We start from the raw sequence: 24118 nt of genomic DNA, 5'->3' as shown, positions 1-24118 counted from the left end.
AGGTCCAGAGGAGTTACTTTCCCAAAGTCACAGGGGGCAATTCTGCATAGGAGAACTTGGATAAGAATCCAAGTTTAATGACTCCACATTCAGTGCTCTCCCACTACACTATATAAGGTGGAGGTGAATTAGGTCATTTCTTAAGGCCTTTTACAGCTCTAAATACTATAATTCTAAGGCATCTTAGAGATGAATACAGTGGTCCAATGAACCCACTGTTCTGACAGAAAAGGGTGTCATATGTGTTCTAATTAACCAAGCACTAATAATTTTAATGAGGCAGCTGGTGGGGAAGTGGATAGAGCACCAGATCTGTAGTCAGACTCATTTTCCTGAGTTCAAATACAGCCTCAGACATTTACTAGCTGTGTGACCCTATGCAAGTTACTTAACCCTGTTGCCTCAGTTTCCTCATCTGTAAAATGAGCTGGAGAAGGAAATGACAACCCACTCCAGTATCTTTGCCAAGAAAACCCCAAATGGAGTCGCAATGAGTTTGACAGTACTGAACAACAATAATTTTAACATCCTCTTCACCTTCAGCCTTGGATTAGTAGTCAGAAATGCTGACACACAGGGCATCTAGGTGGCACAGCGAATAGAGCACCGGCCGTGGAGTCAGGGGGACCTGAGTTCAAATGCAGCCTCAGACACTTAACACTTACTAGCCACTTTGGGCAAGTCATTTAACCCCAGTTGCCCTGCCTTCTCCCCTCCAAAGGAAAAAAAAAGAAATAACACAATAAATAGAAAAGGACAAGATTTTGAGTTTGAAACTGGTGCTCATAACCTGACTGCAACAAGACCTTAAGGTGAGAGGAAAAAGAAGAGGCTTTCCATTTATGAGCTGCAAGTACTGTTGTGAACGGAGTAGAACTTGTTCTGGAATCAGAGAACTAACTCTGAGCTCAAATTCCACCTGATGCTTTCTACCTGTGTACCTGGTATAAACCCCCTAACCTTTAAGAGTCTCAGCTTCCTTGTCTGTAAAATAGCAGTGCTGCACTAGACTACATTTAGGTCTAGGATCTTACAAAATAGCAGTGCTGCACTAGACTACATTTAGGTCTAGGATCTTACAAATTCGTCCCGGGGGGCAAAGATGGGACAGCCTTCGGACCTAGGAAAGGAGCCCCCGGGCATTCTCGCCAATTGTGCTCTAGCCTCTTTGGAATGCTACTTTGCAGCAGTTGCCTAGCAACTAAAGAACGCAGAAACATTCTCCATTTCTCCTGCAGCAGGGGAGTCGACGCCTGGAGGACCTTTGAGAAGGCAGGAGGCATGGCGGAGGAGGATGAGGAGGAGATTACCGAGGACAAACTCAGAGTGAAGCCTAAGCCGCTGCCCGTGTCTGCTTTGTGCGATTACAGTTACATCCCGCCCCGGCGCCTGGGCCCCAAGGAGCACAGCTACTTCTACCAGGAGAGTAAGGTAAGGAGCGGCTAACTCGAAGTAAATCTAGACTAAGGCAGAGGTTTTGTTTACTGGGGGTAGGAACAGCACAGCTAATAGAGTGACCTCTCTCACTTGTGGCTTCAGCCCGCTCCCCCACCTTCCAAATGTGGATTTTCTATTTTCATATCCAAATCTTTTTACTTGGCTCTATGCCTGGAATGCCCTCCCTTCACAACCCTGCCTCCTGGCTGCCTTTAAGACTCGGATAAAATCCCATCTTCAGCAGGATCTTTCCCAGCACCATCCTGCCTTCCCAATGAGAGTATATGGTATGTGTGTTTATATCTATATACATAATCTATATGTCTATATCTATCTGTGTATGTATATATACACACACATACATACACACATATATACATACAATGCTTAATATACAAAGACACACTCACATACACATAAAATCACTTAGTACCTTTTTATGTACTTAGTGGTAGTTTGGAATCACATATTTAACAGTAATTACTTTGCTAAACCTCTAAAATGAAGTTTCTCTGTTAAAATAATACTGGATGTCATGTACATGCTTGTGTGTGGTTTTGTTTGTTTGCTTTATAATTTCCAAAGTGCTTTCTTTACTACAATCCTATGATATAGGCTGGGCAGTTGTCATTATATCTGTTTTATAGAGGAGGATATGGGCTAAGAGAATTCATGGGTTTATAGAGTTAGAATTTAAGAGAGAGGCCATCTAGATTAGGGCAACCCTCCCCTCCCAATTTTCCTGATTAGGAATCTGAGACCAGAGGAGGTTAAATGCCTTGCCCCAGGTCACATACATGTCCAATGACAGAGCCAGGATTTTAATCATGCCTTTTTTAAAATTACAGAAGTAATTTTTAACCCTTACCATGTAAAATGGATCATCGGATGGGGAAACACAATAGGAACCACAGCATCTCAGGGCTAGAAGGGCCTTCACAGACTATCTGGCCCAACTCTTGCCTGAACAGGAATTCCTGTACATCCCTGAGCAGTCATTCAATCTTTGCCTGCAGATCTCTAATAAAGAAAAATATACTGATTCCCGGGGCATACCATTCCACTTGTGAATAGCACTAATTACTAAGAAGTTTTTCTAGGGTGGCTAGGTGGTGCAGTGAGTAAAGCACTGCCCCAGAGTCAGGAGGACCTGAGTTCGGTTCTGGCCTAACACACTTAACACCCACACAAAAAAAATTAGCCGTGTAACCTTGGGCAAGTTACTTAACCCCAATTGCCCTCCGGAAAAAAAAAAGACCAAAAAAAAAGTTTTTCCATATATAAACCTACATTTGCATCTCTACCACTTCCTCCCATACATTCTAGTTATATCCTCTGGTGCCAAACCCAGCATGTGCCACTCTGATTCCACAAGACAGCTCTTCATATACTTGAAGACAGGTACAATGACTCTCCTAAATCTTCTCAAGGTTCCTTCAACCATCCCTACCATGGATCCCTTTGTCAGCCTGGTTACCCTTTTCTGGACAGTCCAGCTTCAATGTCTTACTTAAAATTCATGCTCAAAGCTTAAAACAACAGCCTGATCTGAGCAAAGTATAATAAGGTGGTTTTAACTCTTTTCTGATTCAATCCAATAAACATTTAGTAAGCACTGACTGTGTTCCAGCATTTAGCACAATGCTGGAACCAGAATAAAAATACCTTCCTAATTTCATTTCAGCTATAAAGGCTAACAACTACAACAAGGTATATAAAATATTAGCCCAGCTTCTAGTTTTCCACATGCCATCACAATTTAGGATGTGATACTTAGGTAGTACATATATGTTCTTTTCATCTCATACTAACTTCTTATTTTCTACTAAATCAAGTATTAATTGCTCTGCCTGGCTTTCAGGGTCCAATCTTTTTTCCAAACTGCAGGCTTTCTGCTCTAGTCAGGTTGGTCTCTGGTTTTCTATGGAAAGGGCATGCACATTCCTGCCTTGTTGCCTTCACTTCTATCATAGCTCTTGTCTGAAATGCCTTCTTTCTTTCCTCCACTCTTTCAAATCCTACCCACACTTCCAGGTCCTTCTCAAGTCCTACCTCCTGCAAAGTCTTCCCTGATTGCCCTACTCTTCATTGAACCCCTTTGATGCCAATACTCTCATTTTACCCATGACAAAATGAGACCCAGGAAAGGTAGGTGATTTGCTTAGTGTCACACAGCTAGCGTCAGAGATAGGAAGTATAGCTCAAATCTTCTTTTGACTCAGAGCCCAGAAAGCAATCCACTGTACCCATGATGTGCCTCAGGCTAAAGCTATTCCTTTCATTTTGTTGTTTTGTTTGATACAGTTTCATTTCCTTAGTCTTATCACCAATGTTTTGAGGGTAAGTCATCAGCTTCTTTGCGTACTCAGAAGTGCTCTGCAAATTGTGGATTCTCATCAAATGCTTGTATTTGATTGGCAGTACATCAGCTATGGTTGTTGTAGAACTACATAATAATCATCATTACCACCCAATAATAACTGTTGAATATTAGCATTAATTAAGCCAATTCCTATCCTAGAGGACCAGAGAGGTAAACCTGAGAATGGGTCCCTCCACCCACTCCCCACCCCCAGCCCTGGTCCCTTCCTTCCTAATCTGTGCTTATCACTACTCCTCCTAGGAAGCAAGAGGAATAGACAAGTTTGGGGGAAAAAAAGGTCAGAAATGGTTATTCCTGATGAGGAAGAAGGTTATTCCTCCTTTCCTTCCAAGATCCAGCACAAAAATATATTGTTTTTTTCCCTCTCCTCTCACATAAGCTGTCCACACATGGTACTATTCCCGTGTACAAAGACAGTGTGATCGAATAATAGTTAATATTTTTATAGCACTTTATAATTAACAGAGCACTTTTCTCACAACAGCCCTATGAGATAGGTAGTCTAAGAATTACCCTAATTTTACTGAAGTTCAGAGAGATTATCATTCATAGTTTATAGGTTTAGAACTGGAAAGAACCTCAGAAGTTATTTAGTCCAGGCACCTTTTCTTAACAGATGAGTAAACTGATGCTGGAGAGGTTAAGTGATTTGCCTGAGACCCACAGGTAGTACGTGGCTGTGCAGGAACCTGAACTCAGGCCTTCTAACTCTAAACCCATCACACCTTCCCACTGTCTCAACACCATATTCCCTCACAGAATTAACAAGTGGCATCATGCTGGCACCTTTGCTCTCATCTTGTTTGCTGCAAGATCCCATTACTCTGGAAATGTCTAAACTTTCACTCCATTTTCTTTGCTTCTGTGTACCCTACTTGCATCTGTAGGGTCATGTCACTCCATCATTTGGTAATACAACTTAATAAATATTTAGGATAGAGCACCTGATTTTATTGTTGTATGATTACTGAAATGACTTTTATTATTGTATGATTGCTGAAATGACTATCTCTAAATTCCATAAAATAAATTTAATCTTCTATCAAAGACAGAAGAAATATCGTAATATCAGTTCTTTTTTGTTTCATTTAAATCTCATTTTATTGATATCTTTTGTCTTAATATCACTTTCATTTCCAAGTATTTTTCTTTCCTCTCTCCTACTCAGCAAGAGACATTTAGTAAAAAAGAATTAAAGTTCTACCTCACATCCATCAGATTGGCAAAGATGACAAAAGAGGAAGATGAGAAATAGTGGATGAGCTGTGGAAAATAGGCACGCTGATGTATTGTTAGTAGAACTGTGAATTGGTCTGACCATTCTGAAAAGCATTTTTGGAATTTAGCCTAGAAAGTTATCAAACTTTGTACACTCTTTGACCCAGCCAAAACACTACTAGGCCCATACCCTAAAGAAATCAAAGAAAGTGGGAAAGGATCTCTAAGTAAAAAAAAAATATTTATAGTAGCTCTTTTGTGATAGGAAAAAAAACTGGAAATTAAGGGAGTATCCTCTTGTTGGGGTATGGCTAAACAAATCGTAGTATATGAATGTAAAGGAATATTATTGTGCAATAAGAAATGATGACATGAACACTTTTTTGCCCTCAAGGAAGTTAGTGTAATCTATAATACTGGTCTTACAATAGCAATGGGTATCAAGAGACCTCAGTTGATTCCTGGCCTTCATATTTCATGGCTCTGTCACTGGGCCATGCTCCTGAACTTTAAGCTTTATTTTCCCTATTTTTAAAATGGAGAAGATAGTCAGCTAGCATTTATTAAGCACTTGCTATGTGTGAAGTGTCATCCTAAATTATGGGAATAAAAATAAAAGTTGGACGAAAAATAGTTCCTGTTCTCAAGAAGCTTATATTCTAATGGGAAAAATGACAGATAAAAGGAAGCTAAAAATTGGGTTTGGGAGGAGGAATAAGGTGAAGATAAAGGTAACCAGCCTGGGAACGTGCTAGCAGTCCATAATGCAGCATGGAGAGGAATGAAATGTAGCTGAACTGAGCATTCTCCTTAATGGAGTCTCTGGGAGGAGCCGTCTAAGGATTGCTGTGAATAAAGAGCAATGCAAGTCTTAAAATATTTTATGCATATATTAATGTTCTTATGAACAGTAATAATCTCAAAGCATAAATATACTATGTTATCATCAATGTATGACTGGGGCAGCTAGGTGGTCCAGTGGAGAGTACAAATCTGGCCAGTCCAGAGAAATATAGATGAATCATTGCTTCTATGTCCTGCTAGATAGCAAATTCAGGAGGAGAAATAAATATTTCTAAATGGCCAGTGTGTGAATTTGTTTGTTGGATTACATGTATTTATTGTGAGGATTTAAAAAAAAAATTCTGTTGAAAGAGGTCATGAGGAAGAGAAATGATAAATGCCATAAAAATAAAATAAAACAAATAGCTCAAAACAGCTTTCTGGGGGCAGTGAGTTTTAGGGTAAACACCCCTATTCATCTCAGTATTCCATGATAGCATCATTATAGCAGAGCACCTTATAAAAACTGATATTTGTAATGATGGCAGTAAATTGTCAATTACAATTTAAATTATAAAAAAAATAAAATTAAAAAAAGCAGTTCCACAAAACCAAATAACACATCAATTAGGTCTGATGGCCAAGTGAGATATTACACCCTCATAATCCCCCATCTCTATAAAAAAGAGAAAGAGGTAAAGAATCATTTCTTAAACTATGAAATCTTAAAATACAATTACCTTATTATCATGGAAATCTTTCGGTTCCATTTTATTAGAGGTGGAACCAAGTATAGTCATTTCTTTCCCACTCAGATTTTCCTTGCCTTAAGAGGAACAAACATTTGCTTGTGAACAGATTGTATGAGTTTTTATCTAGTGACCTAAAAATAAATTGTTGTATGTCACTATTAATCTTCTAAAGCAATTGTACACCCAAGGAATCTACAAAGTTAATACAGAGATCTGTTAGATTAAAAAAATTTTTTTTGTCTATGTGCCCTTGAAACTTAGAATAAAATCAGCATTTAGAAGTCGTGATGAACTCCTGTGGAATGAATTGCAGGCATCCCTAGGGAACTGTAGCTCTTAGTACATTTTCTATGAAAACTCTTCTAGCAGCATCAAAAGTGATTCAGTTCATAATGTTTTTGAATTACTCTCCTTCTGCCTTATGTGATTTCCATACTACTGAAAATGGAAAGGCAGAGCCCAGGAGAACTTATGCTTGAAGAGCATTTGAATAAAATCTTAATGAGCTGGTTGGGTTGGGAGGGTGGGGGATAGGGGGTGGAAGTGGGGGTGGGTAGTTATGATAAAAGAGTTCTGAACTTTTGAAGAGTTTAACATTTACATTTTCCTCATCATAAAGGCAACCTGGAGGTATTTTCTTTGTGATACAAACTTGATTTGGAAATTTGACCCCAAAGTCAATGTGATATAATTGGATTCTTCTAAATAAAGTAGTGGAAATTAAGCTTACCTGTTCTGAGATCTCTGATAGATGAGTTGCCCATTGCTAAATGAACTTAAATACTCTATATTAAGTGAAACAATGTTGTGTGAAGTGTTTTGTAAATCATAGCACACTATATAATTGGTTATTATTATTGCTATTGTTTTTTATGTGTAGTGGTATAAATTGATACTGCTGGTTGAATTGCCTTCAGGAATTTGAAAGCTGCTTTAATAATTCCACCTTTTTTCTTTTTAAAAATTTATTTTTAGTTTTCAACATTCATTTTTATAAGATTTTAATTCTAAATTTTTCCCTTTCCTCCTCCTCAAGAATATAATTTGATATAGGCTACACGTGTACAATGATTCCATCTTTTCAATAACATTATTCTGTTTGGGGTGATATTTAGCTGTGGTCCATAGAACACTATAATGTCCGAAAAATTGTTAACAAATATAACAACTATTGTTGTTCAGTTGTGTTCAACTCTTTGTGACCTCATTTGGGGTTTTCTTGGTAAAGATCCAGCGATGGTTTGCCATTTCCTTCTCCAGCTCATTTTACATATAAGGAAACTGAGGCAAAGATGGTTAAGTACCTTGCCCAGAGTCACAGTTAGTATCTGAAGCCAGATTTGAACTCAGGAAGATGAATCTTCCTAACTCCAGGCATGACAAAATCTGTCCACTGGGTCACCTAGTGGCTCTTATAACAAGGAAATAAATAAGTACATTGTAAATGTAAGCAAACCGCATCATAGAACTAATGAGGAATTGTGCATAACAGGGAGGAGTAAAATATATTATCAGTAGAAAATGTGATAAGAATAGAAAATGAGCTAGTCACATAGTGAGAGGCATATAGCTTAAATGCTGCACTGGACTCACATTGTCAGAAGAGAGTGAGGAAGATCCCTAGCAAGTTAAGTGAGCCCCAGTGTATGGGAGGACATAAACAAGAGTCACACAAAATGGTCAAGCTTGGATGGCTTATGATCCAAATCTTTGGAGGGCACATCCAATTAATGATCATAAATCAGTTGAACATTATTTTAAACAGGAGCTTATTATCCCATTACCTGTCCTTACATAGAGCTTCAGCTTTCTTGCACCAAATTTGCCAAGTAAAGAGTATAATAATTTCTGTATCAGCCAAAGTAAAGTATAATTAGGAAAGTACATTTTTTGGGGGGGAACAACAACAAACTACTGGAACTCAGCTTTGATTTGACTTCTCTGCAGTTTCGCATTATTCATGATACTGCTTTTCTCCATTATTGGTGATGATTGGCTCTCTACTTCTTTGAACAGTTGTCCAAGTCAGAATACTATGCTATTATTAACTGTCTTGTTTCTTAGGGAGATTGATAGACCAGGGAAAGTTTGCCCATTTTCAAAAAGACAAAACTTAAACTTTTCCAAATAAGCTGTCTTTCTCTCTTAACAAATATCTTCTTGGACACACAGACACCCACATAAACTAAAAGAAATGCTGCGCTATGCATTTTGACCAAGGAAGTTGTGGCATATCCAACAATGGAGACAAGAAGGGATTAGCTCAAGACTCTGAGCTCTACTCTCTTTCTTGGAATCCATGCTGTGAGAACAGATGTTTGAAATAACACAAAAATCATTTGGTGCTGCCCACCTCCAGAGTTACTGTTGCTGGCATTTTGAACAGACAGAATAGTGAAGAGGTATTTGAGTGGAAGGTCTCTGAAATGTCCTGTCCCTTTGAGATGCAAATCTGCCTGAATGGAAACAAGCTGTGAAGGAGGTCAGTGCATTCTTACAACTCTGTGGAAAAAGGCTGGACACTGCTTTCACCTTCTGCCAGAAGAAGAATATAATAAGGAAAAAACTGATTTAAGATTGTTGTATGAAATTTATCTATCAAAGGAATTCTGCTGCCTTGGATTGACATTTTTGACAATGCCTCTAAGTACTCCAGGAAGATACATTTTCTCAAAGAACAAACAGAGAGTACCTGAGCATCTTTGTTTCATAAGAGCCATTAATATTCCTGGATAAGGTGGGATCCAACTATAGCAAAAAGATTTGAATTCACATGAGGGTGCTGAAACTCTTTTCACTAAACTTCACGTCCGCTGGAAACCTCATGTACCTAGAGTTAAAAAACAGAGATTTACCATTAAAATCAAGATATTGATGAGACAGATTAATAAAGTCTCAAGAGCTGGAGGAATAGATTTTGGATCATCATGGGAATTTTCAAAGTTTTAAAACTAAGTGTCTGGCTTGACTTAGTCTCAGAAGTAAGACGATGAAACACAGTATCTAGCACATCCAATGGACACTTAAATGTACTTAATTGACTAGAGAGATAGGTGACTACTGGGAGGAATGTTACATATACTGTGTCACTCAGTTTTTCTTAACTGTTTTATTTGTTACAAGAGGAAGTTTTATAAGGGGAAAGACTATATTGGAAAGCAGACTGGATTGAAAAACAAAAGCCAGCTAAAACTCTTTTACAGTATGACACAGGAATTGAGGACGAGGGCAACATTTATGACATTCAGTTAACATTTTATTAAACATTTGTAATGTACAAAACATAGTACTAATTGTCCTGCTGAGATGAATGTCAAAAGTCCAGATCACTGGTAACTTTTCTAGTCTCCACAGAGTTTGGTTAAAAGAAATATTAAGAATAAGTACTTTTCCTTCCCTTGTCTTTCCCAGGGTATTGAACCTAAAGAAAGGTGAATTTAGTGGAGGGTAAAAAAAATTAAAATCTTCCAAACAAATGAATTTGTTAGATGAAAATTATAAGGAGACCAATTTTAACTCATGAAAAGCTCATTAACATGTTCAAAAAGAAAGGAGTTGCATTGATAGCTACTGAACTTCTAAGTCATTTTTTTTTTTTAAAGCAATCAGGGTTAAGTAACTTGCTCAAGGTTACACAGCCAGTTATTTCTGGGTGTGATGCTGAGTATCTGAGCTCGGATTTGATCCAGGTCATCCCGACACTGGAGCCAGTGCTCTTACTCGCCAAGCCACCTGGCCACCCCTAAACAATTGTGGTTAAGTAACTTGCTCAAGGTTACACGGACAGGTGTTTCTGGGTGGGTGCTAAGTGTCTGAGCCCGGGATTCAATCTCCAGGTCTTCTCAACACTGGAGCCGGTGCTCTTACTCATTGTGCTACCTGGCTGCGCCTCTAAGTCATTTTAAATACCAGGATTCAGTGCTTCTATAAAGAGTGACTAGAGGCTAGTGTGTACGCTTGCTACTTACTCAAGTGAATCACTTGAGTTTGGTAGTTCTGAGCTTGAGTAGTGCCCAGAGTGATCATGTATTCACACAAAATCTAACACTAGAATAGTGAGACCCTGCAGCAGGGGGCTACTAAACTACATAAGGAGAAACAAACTACCCCAGATCAAAGACAAAGCAGGTTAAAGCTCCTGTACAGTTAACAGTAGATTAAGGCCTATGGGTATATTTTCTTTCTTTTTTTGGGGGGGCGAGAGCAACTGGGGTTAAGTGACTTGCCCAAAGTCACACGACTAGTAAGTGTGTTAAGTGTCTGAGGCCGGATTTGAACTCAGGACCTCCTGACTTCAGGGATGTTGCTCCATTCACCTATGGGTATACTTGTAACTTGAGAGTTATGGGGATACCCATTCTCACATTAAGAGAAAGAGATAGAAAGACTGGACACAGAGAAGTGAAAGGCTGTGACTTAAATACATCTAGAAACATACCCCACTGGCGAATAGCCATTTATGTCTAGGGAGTAGGAAAGCAAAGAAAGAATCAGGATAGGGGTGGGAGCACATGGCAAATGAGATTTCTAGAAGTTCCAAAAGTCATTTTTTGAAAAGAGATCATCACCAAGCATTTTACCAGCTCAACCTGTTTTTTCCTCTAAAACCTGGTTTAATCCTGAGGCTAGATGCCTTGTAAGGAACATCTGTGCCTATGTAAATTCTCTTAGGTTTCAAACATCCCTGATTTATTTTCTGGTTCTTTTGTTCCATTGATTCAAAGTTGGTTTCTCTATATGTGCAAATTTTCAAATACTTCTTTTCAGTTATTCTGTATGTAGTACTATGCAGGGCATCTTGGAAGGTCTTTCTACCTTTTTTGCCATGCAGGCCCAACCCCTCAGAAGGGTATAAGACTGTTAATGTCAAAGGCAAGGGCATAGTTGGAAAGTAGACTGATGGTAGGACTGACAAGTAGGATGACATTTGGAAGTCATTTTATACTGGAACAATAAATACATAAAACATGGAAGAGTGTGAGGGAAGTCTGAAGAGGGCAAAAGAAATGGTTTTGATTTCCTCTTCCTTTTTTAAAAAAAAATCATTTGTTTGGGGCAGCTATGTGGTGCAGTGAATAGAGCACTAGTCCTGGAGACAGGAGGACCTGAGCTCAAATCCAGCCTCAGACACTTAACACTTACTAGCCATGTGACCTTGGGCAAGTCACTTAACCCCAATTGCCCTGTCTTCCCACCTCCAAAAAAATAAAAAAAAAATAAATTTAAAAAATCATTTACTTTATGCTACAAGTACAAATACTTGAATACTTAAAAGCAGAGAAAAATCCTTTGAGAGAATCTAATAGCAGTATACCAATAAAGTTACAAGAATCAGAAATAGAGATTTTGTAAGTTTTTGGCTATAACTGGTCAAGTAGTGCTCCATAAGATCATTTAAATCTAGATTATTTTTTTCTTTTTTTTTTTACTTGAAACCAACCAGGCAGGAAAGAATAAAGGGATTAGCAATATTGGGTAAGAACAGCAGAAAAACCAATGATTAATCTAAAGTCATTGCCAGTGTGACAGCCACAATCTTAAATAAGCCTCCATTTGAGAGATGCTGCATTTTTTTGAGTGATCACAAAACTCATTATAGTATGATGTACCATCATGCAAGCAACTCCAGAGTGCTAGAGATCTGAATAAAAAGAAAGCAAGCTAGTGGGAAATGTGATACCTTTTTTTTTTTTGGTAATAAATTGCCAAAGATCATTTAAAAGCCAAATTGTAGAAGCACAGGGCTAAATGCATGCAAATGATGAACTAGGGTTTTAGAGCAGTTAGGCCATCATGCTGAGGCTTTGCATAGGAAAGGCATAGATTATAAGAATTCAGGGAGGGAGGGGAGAATGTCAAACTGACAATCATTGAAACCACTTATGGTAATGGAAATTTCTTAGGACATCTTTTCCATGGCAGTGGAAACCTTTCTAAATCTGGTGCTAGAGAAGAACAATTAGCATAAATTCTAGCCATGACAATTTCATATGTAATAAAAGTTTTCATTAGCTATTGGGAACCATTTTCCATATTAATGACATTAATTAAATTAAATTAATTAATGCAATTTCCAAAGTTCCTATGAAATCTCATTTATGCTAATTAAATAAAATGTTGAAAATGTCATTCATTTCATATCTTGAAAATATGCATAGTTAATGAGATTTCCTATGTGTCCAGACTTTAGGGACACCCTGCCCTGTGTGCCAATTTGTAGAAACCTAAGTATTTTTCAGACACTATATGGATAAAGATATTTTAACCTGGAATGCACAGATCATCTTTCAGAGGAAAAAAAAGTTAAGAAAACTTAAAACTAAGACAAGCACAAGCTTAACAGCAAAATGAATACTTACAAAGAAGAAAAATGCAGGACAGTCTTAAGACTTTTATAATACCAATGACAACACCAGGAGAACCAGCTAGTTTTACACCAGGATGTCACACGGGTGGCACAGTGGAAGGAGTGCTCTGCTTGAAAGCCTCCAAGGAGGAGGAACTCAGCACTTCTTAAGGAGCCTTGTTCCATCCTGGGACAGCTAATAGACAGGATAAGCCCTAGACTAAGTCCTAGAAAACATTATATATTAGTAAAATAGAAAGATGAGCATTATGCATTTGTTCGATATTTTTTCAGCTTGATAGAGTGGAAAGAGCCCTAGACTTATTATTCTAGTCCAGACTCTGATACTGTGACCTTGATTAAATTGCTCAATATCACTGGGCCTTATTTTCTTCATTTGTAAATTGAAGGTGTTAGCCCAGATAATCTCTAAAGTCGATTGAGCTTTAAGATTAAAATTCTATCTCACAGACACCTAAACATACTGAGTGGTCTGCAGATTATTTGTTTCTCCATCACCTCACCAGGGTGAATGAATAACTGTATGAATGAGTGATTATGTGGGTAAGTCTGAGAGTACTCCTATTCTAACTGTGTAACAGCATGTTGGCAGGGAGACTTGGATTATTTTTTTTTTAAGCAATTGGGGTTAAGTAACTTGCTCAAGGTTACACGGCCAGTTATTTCTGGGTGTGGTGCTAAGTATCTGAGCCCGGATTTGATCCCCAGGTCATCCCGACACTGGAGCTGGTGTTCTTACTCACTGAGCCACCTGGCCGCCCTGAGACTTGGATTATTAAGATGAGAGGATAACTGGGGTTTTCCTTGATATCATCAGGGTCCCTGGATAAATATTGGTGTTTGAATGAGTCATATTAAGGTTCTGTTTCTGAATATTTCCTAGTATTCTGACTGTGATGAGCAGGAGGCTAGTAGGGGATGGAACTTTATTAGGGAAAGAAGACAACTAGAAATGACCTAATTAACTAACATCCATTCAATTAGAGTTCAGTCTGAAGGATAAATGGATGGTAATTCCTATTGATTTATTTTGAAAAATTTATCAAAATGACCTCTGGAACAGGTAGGATCATTGGCACAATCCAGAGTTCTTCCTGAGGTTAGTGTAATGGAAATGCAAATTTAAAGATCTTCCCTGCCCCTAGCTAAAGTGCACCTGGAGCCTGGGGTGGGAGGCTTGTTTTTCAGTAGATACTTCTTGATTGGCCAGTGGGTCCAGAAGGTTGTTACATTCTCTGAGCCAGGAAGAGGCTATATAAGCCCTGATGTGTAGCTTTGTTTTGGGGGCTCACTTTGAGAAGTGTTCTGTGATTTGATCTGTATTCTGGGAAGCCGTTGTCCAGGGCCGCCCCCGGCTTTGAAAAACCCAGATGTGGAAACCCAGATGTTGATTTGGTATGGATGTAATGGTTGGACAGTTTGGAAATCTGTCTACTTGATCTGTTTCTGTCTTGATAATTCTACCTGTATACTTTGAAATTCGGGGTGCTGACCTTTTCCCCTGAACAAGGTAAATGATATATATCTGACTGATTAAAGTAAGCTTGTTAACCCATTTTGAATTGCTTTCCTTTAACAAGGCAGATCCAAGAACCTGTGTGAGCAGGCACCCTGGGGACATGGGGGTGCTTGCCGCTACAGTTAGGCAGCACAAGGTAGACCTAATAGAAAAGTGGAGAAGTACATAACCTATGACAGGCAACAGCTCTAGACTCTAATAGACCAAAGTTTGTATCAGAAAATCTTATGAGCTAATACTATTCTGTGGTTCAAGTCTTACATTCCCCTCAAAAATTAAAAAAAGAAGGGATTTTGGCCTTTTCAGAACCTTTGGACTTCATTTCTAGAGTATGATTCAGTTCACCTGCCAAGGCAACCAATAAATATTTTAATATCACAAAAGATCCAACATTATAAATAGGACTCAGACACAAATTCAATAGTATATCAACAATGCAGTATTCACAATGCCTATGGTAACTATAAATATGCTGATATAGTTATTAATCACAAAATGTAACAGGCTGTCTACATGGGGGACATAGCTAGAACATTTACTGAAATACCAGAAAAATGAGGCCCCAAACCAGAAACTCAAAGCCATCACAGTAGCCACAAAGTTGGCACACATAGTTAATGCAGTAAACACCCATATTATCAAGCCTTCCAAACAAAACAGGCTACCTCAGGCAAAGATGCTCCTCTCCTCACTCACAGTAACTGCTCAGCCTCCACACAGCTTGCTCCCAGCAGCTCTGGCCCCCGCAGTTCCCATCCTCAGCAGTCCTCAGCAGGAGTCCTTAGCAGAAGTTCTGGCTAACTAAAAAAAAAAGTTTGCACTACTGCCACCACTTCCAGTCACCTTGGTGGCTCCATTCCAGCCCGGCTCCTACTCGGCTCTGGCTCCTTCCTGTCCCAACCCTTCCTGCTATGTCAGAAAGTTCAAGGGCATGGAAGATCTTCAAATCCCATTACCAGTACAAGGAGCAAGGCAAAAACTCACAAAATCAGTAGGGAAGCCTGCAATTTGGGTCACAGTGGAGCTTCTTTAGTCTCTTCTTGGCCCTAGTCCTCCCCACCTTGGCCTTCTCTTTGGGGTTTTATTCTTCATTTTCTCTATTTCATTTTTGTATACTCAGTCTACACCTATCAGTGCCCTGCTCAGTTGCCAAGGAATAGGTATACATAGTATACCATGCTGTAGGGTACATATGTGTATACACATGTATATATGTTTATATACACATATAGGTATATGAATATATATGTATATATGTAAAATATAAAACTATGCTTATTATACTCAATGAGTCCTCTTCCTACTCCTTTCCTCTGTCAACAAACCCAAAATTGGTCATGTGTAATTTGACAAAGCCTTTTTTTTTTTTTATTTTTTCTTGAAATTGAGATTCTCCCAGGAAGTCTGAGATGTTCCTGTACATCTAAGCCCAGTCAAATAGACTATGGAGTAAAGAGAGAAATGGAATTACCCAAAGACAAAAGGAAAATAATCCCTGCCCTCAAAGACCTCACATTCTAATGGGTGAGAAGACAGATTCATATACACAAAATGTCTACGTAGGTAGGAGGTAGCACTGGTAAAACTACGAGGTTAAGCTTTCATTCATGGAGCCCAGGGCCCCATTGAACATACTCATACAACTGGCTGCTGTTCCATTAGCAGCTCATTCCTTTAAAGAGGTGGAAATTTCCCTTTTTGAGCTGCTCATGTCTTCTCCCTTCTGGCATGATGTGCTTTTAAAAAATTGTCATTTAGACGCAGTCAAGAAAATGGAATGTGCAAGAAAAATCCTTTCCTTTGTTTCCTTTCTTGTTCTTGTGATTTTATATTTGTAATTTGTAATCATCTTGTGATTTTACTCTTGAGGTGTATGAATCCTGAATTAATTACCACCTTATAATAATTCAATACTGCTCTTCCTCCTCATTCAAAAAGTTCTAAAATAATTCCCAAGCCCCTGGTTTAGTACAAATCATTTTTTTTTCTCTCTAGGTTAAGTAACGTAGCTTCCTCCCCCTCCCTCCCTTTTCCTTTCTTCTTCTTCCTCCTCCTCTTCTACTTCTCCTCCTCCTCCGTCTCCTTCTCCTCCTTCTACTCCTCTCCCTCCTCCTCCTCCTTCTTCTCCTCTCCCTCCTCCTCCTTCTTCTCCTCCTTCTTCTCCTCTCCCTCCTCCTCCTCCTTCTCCGCCTTCTTCTCCTCTCCCTCCTCCTCCTTCTTCTCCTCCTCTTCTTCCTCCTCCTCATTTATCATCTTCATCATCTTTTTCTTCTTGTTTTTGTTGTTCTCCTCCCTCTTCCTCCATCTCCTCCTCCTCCTCCATCATCTTCTTCCTCATCATCATCTTTCTCCCTTTTCTTCATCTTTTTCTTCTTGTTGTTCTCCTCCTCCTCCTTTTCCTCCTCCTCCTTTTCTCTACAGCTGTCTTTGTGTCTGGCTGTGTTCCCCCTACCATTTTGGGGTTTTAGAATAGAGCTCAGAGTTTCTGTTGTTCACTAGCTTGATCACATTTTCAGACATAAGAATCAAAGCAAACTTTTTAAACAAATGTAAAAAAAATACCTTTCAAAGCCATAGGGAAGTGGTGGTAGTGGTAGGTGCTTGTAAAGTGAGTAAATGCTCTACCATATAATTGCCCCTATCCAAGGAGAAGGAAGGAAGGGATCTCATTAGTTGTCTCCTTTTAAGGTCAGTCTGGACAAGCATCTGTCCTTGCATCATCCTCATCACTTTGGTTCAGCACATCCACAGGGAGAATGCATCCCTGTTGATGTTCAGAATGTTTTATCTGCTTCCTTCCTCCTTGCTTCTCTTCATCTCTATTCCTCAACTTCTCTTTATTTCATATCCATTAACTCCCTCCTTCAATGATACTCTCAGTAGTTTGACCTCATGTCAATTCTAAAACCCCCTCAGAGCTTAAAGAACAGAGGGAAGGGGACTACCTAGCAGCATTTAACAATGCTCTTATCTCCCTTTGCTCTGTGTTCAAACTTTGCTCTGTGTTCAAACTTTCTGGTAGAGTTCCAAAAGGGGGGTTACTTATAAAAAATTGAGACAAGCTAGTTTTTTTTTTGGGGGGGGAGTAAGACAGTAGAAGTTGTGGTGAAAAAAGGAGGAGAGTTCATTCCAGATAAGGGGGTTAGCTAACGAAAAGGCACAGAGACACCCGATGGAGTATGGTGAGTGAGGAGCAGCAATAAGGAAGCCAGATTCACTGGACCATAAAGTGCTTGGAGGGGAGTTATTTGTAGGAAGGCTGCAAATCCTAGATGGGTTCAGGTCTTGAAGAGATTTGAATGACAAATAGAAGAGTTTATATTTGATCCTAGAGGTGATGGGGAGCTCTGGAGCTTAGCAACACGAAATGCTCAGATCTCTGTTTTAAGAAGACCATTTTGGGAATCCTCTGAAGGGTCATTTGGAAAGGTGACACATATTAGACAGGGGGACCAGTCAAAAGTCCAGGAGAATGGTGATAAGGACATTAACTTACAGTGGTCTGTGTGAGTGGAGAGAAGGGATTGTATACAGGAGATGTCATAAAAAGAATAATTATATTTGGCAACTGTTTGGATGTGTGAGTTGAGAGAGACTGAGGTGTCAGACATGACACAATTTCAGTGGCAGAGCTCTTCATTATTAATGTCACTTCTTCAAATAATTCAGCAATGCATGTTTATAAAGTTGGAAAATCTTTTTAGCTGTGGCTCAAATCCAGGTCAAATTGTATTTAATGACGGTAGAGGATGCTTCTTTAATCCCTTGTCATTAACCCTGGTAGCTCCAAGAACAAGACAGTGAAACTGTCATAGATACCTATGATGCCTTAGACTGTGTTAAAACTTAATCCAGAAACAAAGCAAAAGTAAGAGAGAATAAAAGGAAGGGAAAAGAGAAAAGATGAGACAGAATGGAAGGAAGAAAAGAGAAAAGAATGTTGTTTATGGAACTATTGTACTAACAATCATTTCAGATGCCACCCTGCTCTAAGGTATAGCTCTCATTTCAGCCAGAAATCTACTCTGCATAGGAAAATATTAAATATCATAAAAGGCACCAGAAAATTTGTGGAACATTCTTTTTTATCTTTTTTTGAATGTTTTCCCAATTACATGCACAAACATTCTTATTTTAAAATTCTGAGTTCCAAATTCTCTTCCTCCTCTCCCCCTCCCTGAGATGGCAAGCAAGTTGACATATGTTATATGTGTGCAATCATGCAAAACATATTTCCATGTTAGTCATGTTGTGAAACAAAACACAGACCAAAAAAACCCCATAAAATAAAGTGAAAAATAGTATGTTTTGATTTACATTCAAACTCCATCAGTTCTTTCTCTGGAAGTGGATAGCATGGGGGGGGGGGCGTTCTTTAAAATAATAATTCTGTAGGATTAACTCTTGAGTTGTAACATAACATTATATAAGAATTAATCATAATGTCTCCTAGTTAGAACACATTGTAACTTGTGTGTAATTTTCAAATAAGCAAATTAATTTTTTTTCTCTTTAAGACAGGAGTTGTTTCCATATTTGATTGCATTTTTAAAAGACCTCTGGATTACAATCAAAAATTGCATCGAGATGATCGTGAACATGCCAAAAGTATAGGACTTAAAGTTAACGAGGAGGTAACATTTAGACAAGTTGACTCTGGTTGTGTTTTTCAAAAGAAAGTTTAAAAAATGATATTCAATTAATGTTAATTAAGTAATAACAAAAAACTAAACTTAATTTATAGGTTTCTTTATATAGCAGAATTCCAGTAGCTATCATACATCTGAATGTATCATAGAAAGTATGATATCCTCTATGTTCATTTATATCTCAGTACTTCATTTAGAATACCCGTTGGTGCTTGTTTTTTTTTTAAATAGGATATTGTTTATATTTCAACTGAATTCTCCTTTGAAAGTGGTTTGATGATGGCATTTCTTGGAGATAGTATTTCTTTTAAGAACCCCCAGCATTCTACAAATGACTCTTATGTACTTTGGCTACAAAGGTTGCAACAATTATTGAACTTATAGAGTTATAAAGATCCTTATGGCAACAAGGATTTAAATGTATGTGTGTGTGTGTGTGTTTACTTTACTGAAGCTATCAATTGGCTCATTTAGTTTATTTGCTATTTATCTAGAATTTTCTAAATGAATAACCATATTGTCTATAAAAGAGATACTTGTTTATTCTTTCCCAATATATATGCCTTTAATTTCTTATTGCTATTGTTAACAATACTAGAATGATATCAAATAATGGCAGGAAGAAGGCATTCTTGCTTTACTCTTGCCTTTAATGAGAAATCATCTAATCTTCTCCCATTACAAATAATTCCAACTTTGCACTTTACATATGTACTTTTATCAAATAAAAAATAGATATTTGTACCTATGCTTTGTGGGGTTTTACTATATATGAATATTGAACTTTATCAAAAGATTTTTCTGCATCACTTGATGTAAAAATATTGTTCAGGATGTTTTGATAATTTATGTTCATTGTTCTTTCAACTGTTAAGCCATCCTGGTTTAATTTGAACTGGTATAATTTGAATATCATCATAATGAACAACTGTGTGGGATATGTTGCTGTAATCTTTTCCTTTGACTTTTAAGTAAACTCTTTGTTTCAAAATATAAAGTGTTCATTAATACTTTTTCTTTGCTTTATTCCTCTTTGAGGTTTTAGGGCCATTTTTATCTCATGAAAGAAGTTTAGTTGGGGAAGCTAGGTGGCACAGTGAATAGGGCACCAGCCCTGGAGTCAGGAGGACCTAAGTTCAAATGTGGCCTCAGATACTTAAAACAAAAACTAGCTGTGTGACTTTGGGCAAGTCACAACCCAAATTTCCCTAAAAAAAAAAAAAGAAATAAGTTTAATTGAGGTTTTTTTTTGGAGGGCAATTGGGGTTAAGTGACTTGCCCAAGGTCACATGGCTAGTTTTTTTTTTGGGGGGGGGGTAAATGTCTGCATCTGGATTTGAACTCAGGTCCTCCTGACTCCAGGGCTCGTGCTCTATTCACTGTGACACCTAGCTGCCCCCTAGTTGAGTTTTTGCATCTTAAATTTTAAGAACAGTTTGTGCAGCATAATTATTGATTGCTCTTTAAACATTTGATAGAATTCACATGTAAATCCACTTAGACCAAGGTTTATTTTTCTCCTTTGGCCTTTCCTTTGGAGATTGTTCAGTTTGCTTTTCTGAGACTGGGTTGTTTTAAGATTTCTCTTTCATGTTCTGTTAACATGGACATTTTATATTTTTGTAGGTAATCATTCATTCTTTTTTTTTAGTTCTTAGTTTTGTTGGAATATTAATGTATATTGAAGGTTGATATTCTTTTTATTTCTTCATTTGTTGTGCCTTTTTTCAATTTTGTCCATTTGCTTTCCTTCTTTTTTTGTTTTGATCAGGTTAAAGTATTTGTTATATTAGTCTTTTCAAATATCCACCTTTTGCTTTCATAATTTTATAGTATTTTGTTTTTCATTTTATTTGTTTCTCATTTAATTTTAATGGGGGAGACAGTATGAGGCAACATGCAAATAACTAGGTATTTAAAGGATTCCTGTAAAATATATGAAGGTAGCATGAATGCAAAAGGTTTCTTGAATATGGGCTTGGCAGTGAACTGCATTGCTGTCATCCTAAATCCAGTTCAACTAGGTTTGGAGAGACAATGGGGTAATACAGATTTTGACTACAGCAACCACCAAGTTGAAGTGCTGCTTTCTGCACTGGTGGAGGAAATACTCATATTAAAGAAATTGAGAATTCTCAATGCATTGTAGTATATTTTACATGTATTTACATGTATCTATGTAGCAATAATCTAGAGAAGAACAAATATGGTCTTTGAAGTCAGAGGACATGGATTAAAATCCTTGTCCTATTTATTTTCTAGGATTACCATGGGTAAAATTAATTCACATTTCTGGATTTCAGTTTCTTTAACTGTAAATGGAGGTCATTGAACCATATGATCTCAGAGGTCCCTTTCAGCTCCAAATCTGTGAACCTGTGGACAGGAAAGGCTCAGGTGTGATCTAGATTTCATTTGTCTTTTACCTTTTTAAGAAGGCACAACTGAATTATGATTTTTACCAGTTTGAGCATACCATTATTTTACTTACAAAACATTCCCATTTTTTAATGAATTATAGTGATCTATGAGAAGTTAATCACTTGATTGTTTTTACATTTTTTATGATCCTGTTGCTTCCCCTAAAGATTTTTTCAAGTATTGCACATGATGATGGTAATGGGTCATTTCATTCTTTTCCACAATAAATAAACAGGCCTGCCTCCTCCTATATATTATGATCTTGTATAATGCTGGCAGAAATGATTACTTCAGCAAAAAACAATCAGATGGACATGATGATGGGTCATTCTGATTTTAGTCAGTATATGATGAATAAAATGTCTTCAATTTTCAATAGGAATGGGCAAGACCTGTTGGAGCATTGACATCTTCTATTTATGGAAGACATATATATAAGCCTGTGGAAGAGATGAACAGAGAGCATGTGAGGGTTAACCGTTTGAAGGTGGAGTTCTACCGGAAGAATGCCATAACTTGCATGGAAGAACCTGGTTTTGGACACATTGCTCCATCCTAATGTTGTCAATATAATCCATCGAATTGAAGTGAAGTGGAAATGTATAGTTATAGAAAGGGTGGGTTTTAAAAGGACCAGCTAAAGCTGATTTAGTTTTTACCTTCAATTATATTTTTTAGAAATAAGACTACAAGGACTATAGTTATAGTATGATTGTTGTCATGACCACTTGGCTACATATTTTCAATGGGGAGCATCTGAAAATTGTTACTTGTTGACCAGTTTTCTGCATAGTTTGAGGACCTGGTGCAAAATTTCTACAGCACATTTTGTAGTTAGTATAGTTTATGTCAAAGTTATTTTGATTAAATGACATACTATTTTCCTATCATATGTCCAAAAGTAACCCAATAAAATATTTTTCCTTCTTGTGATGAATTTCTTCTATTTCTTTTCTTGGAAAATATAATTTTAGCGTGTTTCTAGGGAATTCATCTTCTGCAATAGGCAAAAAAGAAAAACAAAAAAACCAACAAACAATAAACCAACAAAAATCCCCGAATACTCAACACTTTTTTTCCCCACGGTTTTTCCAAGTTCCAGGGCAATTCTGTTTTGTTTTTACTCTTAACAAACAGCAACTAAATTTTAAGATATGTTTCAGCTCAAAATACAACTTTGTATTTCAAATGACATTTGTTTAGAATAAAGTTGTTATCACACAAAAAGAAAAGAAAAGGGTTTTGGGAAAAGAACAATATAAATCTAATAATTCATAATTTATTGTTTAGGAGGAAGGAGCTAAAGTTTCTCTTTACAATGTACTTGGATTACAATATATTTGGATTGTTTTCATTTTTGAAGCAAATATGTGTATACAATTTTAATATAATTTTACTGTAGAAATGACTTAAAATTTCTTATTTGGAAGATAATTGTTAAAAGTATTCATGTCAAAGGCAATTCACTTAATGTGGTCCCTTGGAATAATACCTTTTACTTAATATGACTTAGTTTATTACAGTTTAATCACTTAGGTATGTGACTTAATTAAATTTAATTCTGACTTTCTCATCATTAGGTTTATTGCTGTGAATTTATGAACGCAGTTATTTCAAAGTTAAGCCAACAGAGAAATACTTTTTCGTTCATCCTCAAAGGCCTTTTCTATGTAGTTGCCTTTTGATTTCAAAAACAGTAGCAAAATTTTTCTGAATGCCTCCTTTAAGCACTTTGAGTCTGAGCTGTAGAGATTTATGTCTGTTAATTGTCCCCTCAATCATGATTACTAAGAAAGTCATTAATCTCTTAAGAGATACTTTACTCTTCAAAGAAAAGGATGATTAATTATAGTAATTTAGTCACAAATTACATTTTGAAGTTGACTGATATAAAATCAGCCTCCTCCACAAATCCCTCCTCTGATGTGTCTCTGTGGTGTGAAAGTGACCCTACATTTTTGAAGGCAATGCCAGTGAAGGGAAATTACTGGTAGATTATGCCAGTTTAGAAGAGCTTGGAAGTATGGTTTTAATGACAATCTATGCCTGTTGCCTTGGGACCAACCTTGGGACCAACCTATGAAGGATGCAGAGGCCCATTCCCAGGGGACTGGCCACTAGATTGATACCTCTTTTGAACACAGCAAGCCCTATAACAACAACAACAACAACAACAACAAACAATTAGCAAATGATCCTCATTCTTGTGTAGGTAACTTCCAGTTCTGCAGTGACTGTAAGAAGCATGGTAGGAAAAAGCTGTGTAGGGTTCTAAGAACCATCTTGTTTTTAGGTCATCCATACACATTAAATTGTTACTGTAATTATAATATCTTACTCTAGTGATGTAGGAGACATTCTACCAGAGGAATTAAATATTATCTGTATAGCATTGTCACTATAAATGAAACTGTGGTATAAAAGGAAGCCATAGATAGTTGGAAAGATGGTTCATGTCTCTCCACTGAGACACAAATTAATTGGTGGAGTTGGTTTTATCATGTATACAAAGGCAAACAGAAACATTTTGTGGGATATTTGATCATTTTGTATTATGATGTTCAATGGTGATGTTTTAGAAAAAGAGTA

The 24118-nt window shown here is 37.4% G+C and overlaps 1 protein-coding gene across 1 annotated transcript; it reads left to right on the top strand.

Annotated features, from left to right (window-relative positions):
- The first annotated feature begins 1175 nt into the window (after positions 1 to 1175).
- On the top strand, positions 1176 to 22462 carry CFAP90 (cilia and flagella associated protein 90). Its single transcript, XM_069078475.1, has 3 exons — positions 1176 to 1431; positions 18977 to 19093; positions 21909 to 22462. The coding sequence occupies exons 1-3, from the start codon at positions 1282 to 1284 to the stop codon at positions 22086 to 22088; spliced, it is 447 nt and encodes a 148-aa protein (XP_068934576.1). The 5' UTR covers positions 1176 to 1281; the 3' UTR covers positions 22089 to 22462.
- Positions 22463 to 24118: the final 1656 nt, after the last annotated feature.

The sequence above is a fragment of the Petaurus breviceps genome, unplaced genomic scaffold (assembly GCF_028583685.1).
Source record: "Petaurus breviceps papuanus isolate PSGF00001 unplaced genomic scaffold, PetGlider_PUasm1.0 151, whole genome shotgun sequence".
Lineage (NCBI taxonomy): Eukaryota > Metazoa > Chordata > Mammalia > Diprotodontia > Petauridae > Petaurus > Petaurus breviceps.
The sequence above is the reverse complement of the archived record's forward strand: the minus strand, read 5'-3'. Positions and strand labels throughout refer to the sequence as shown.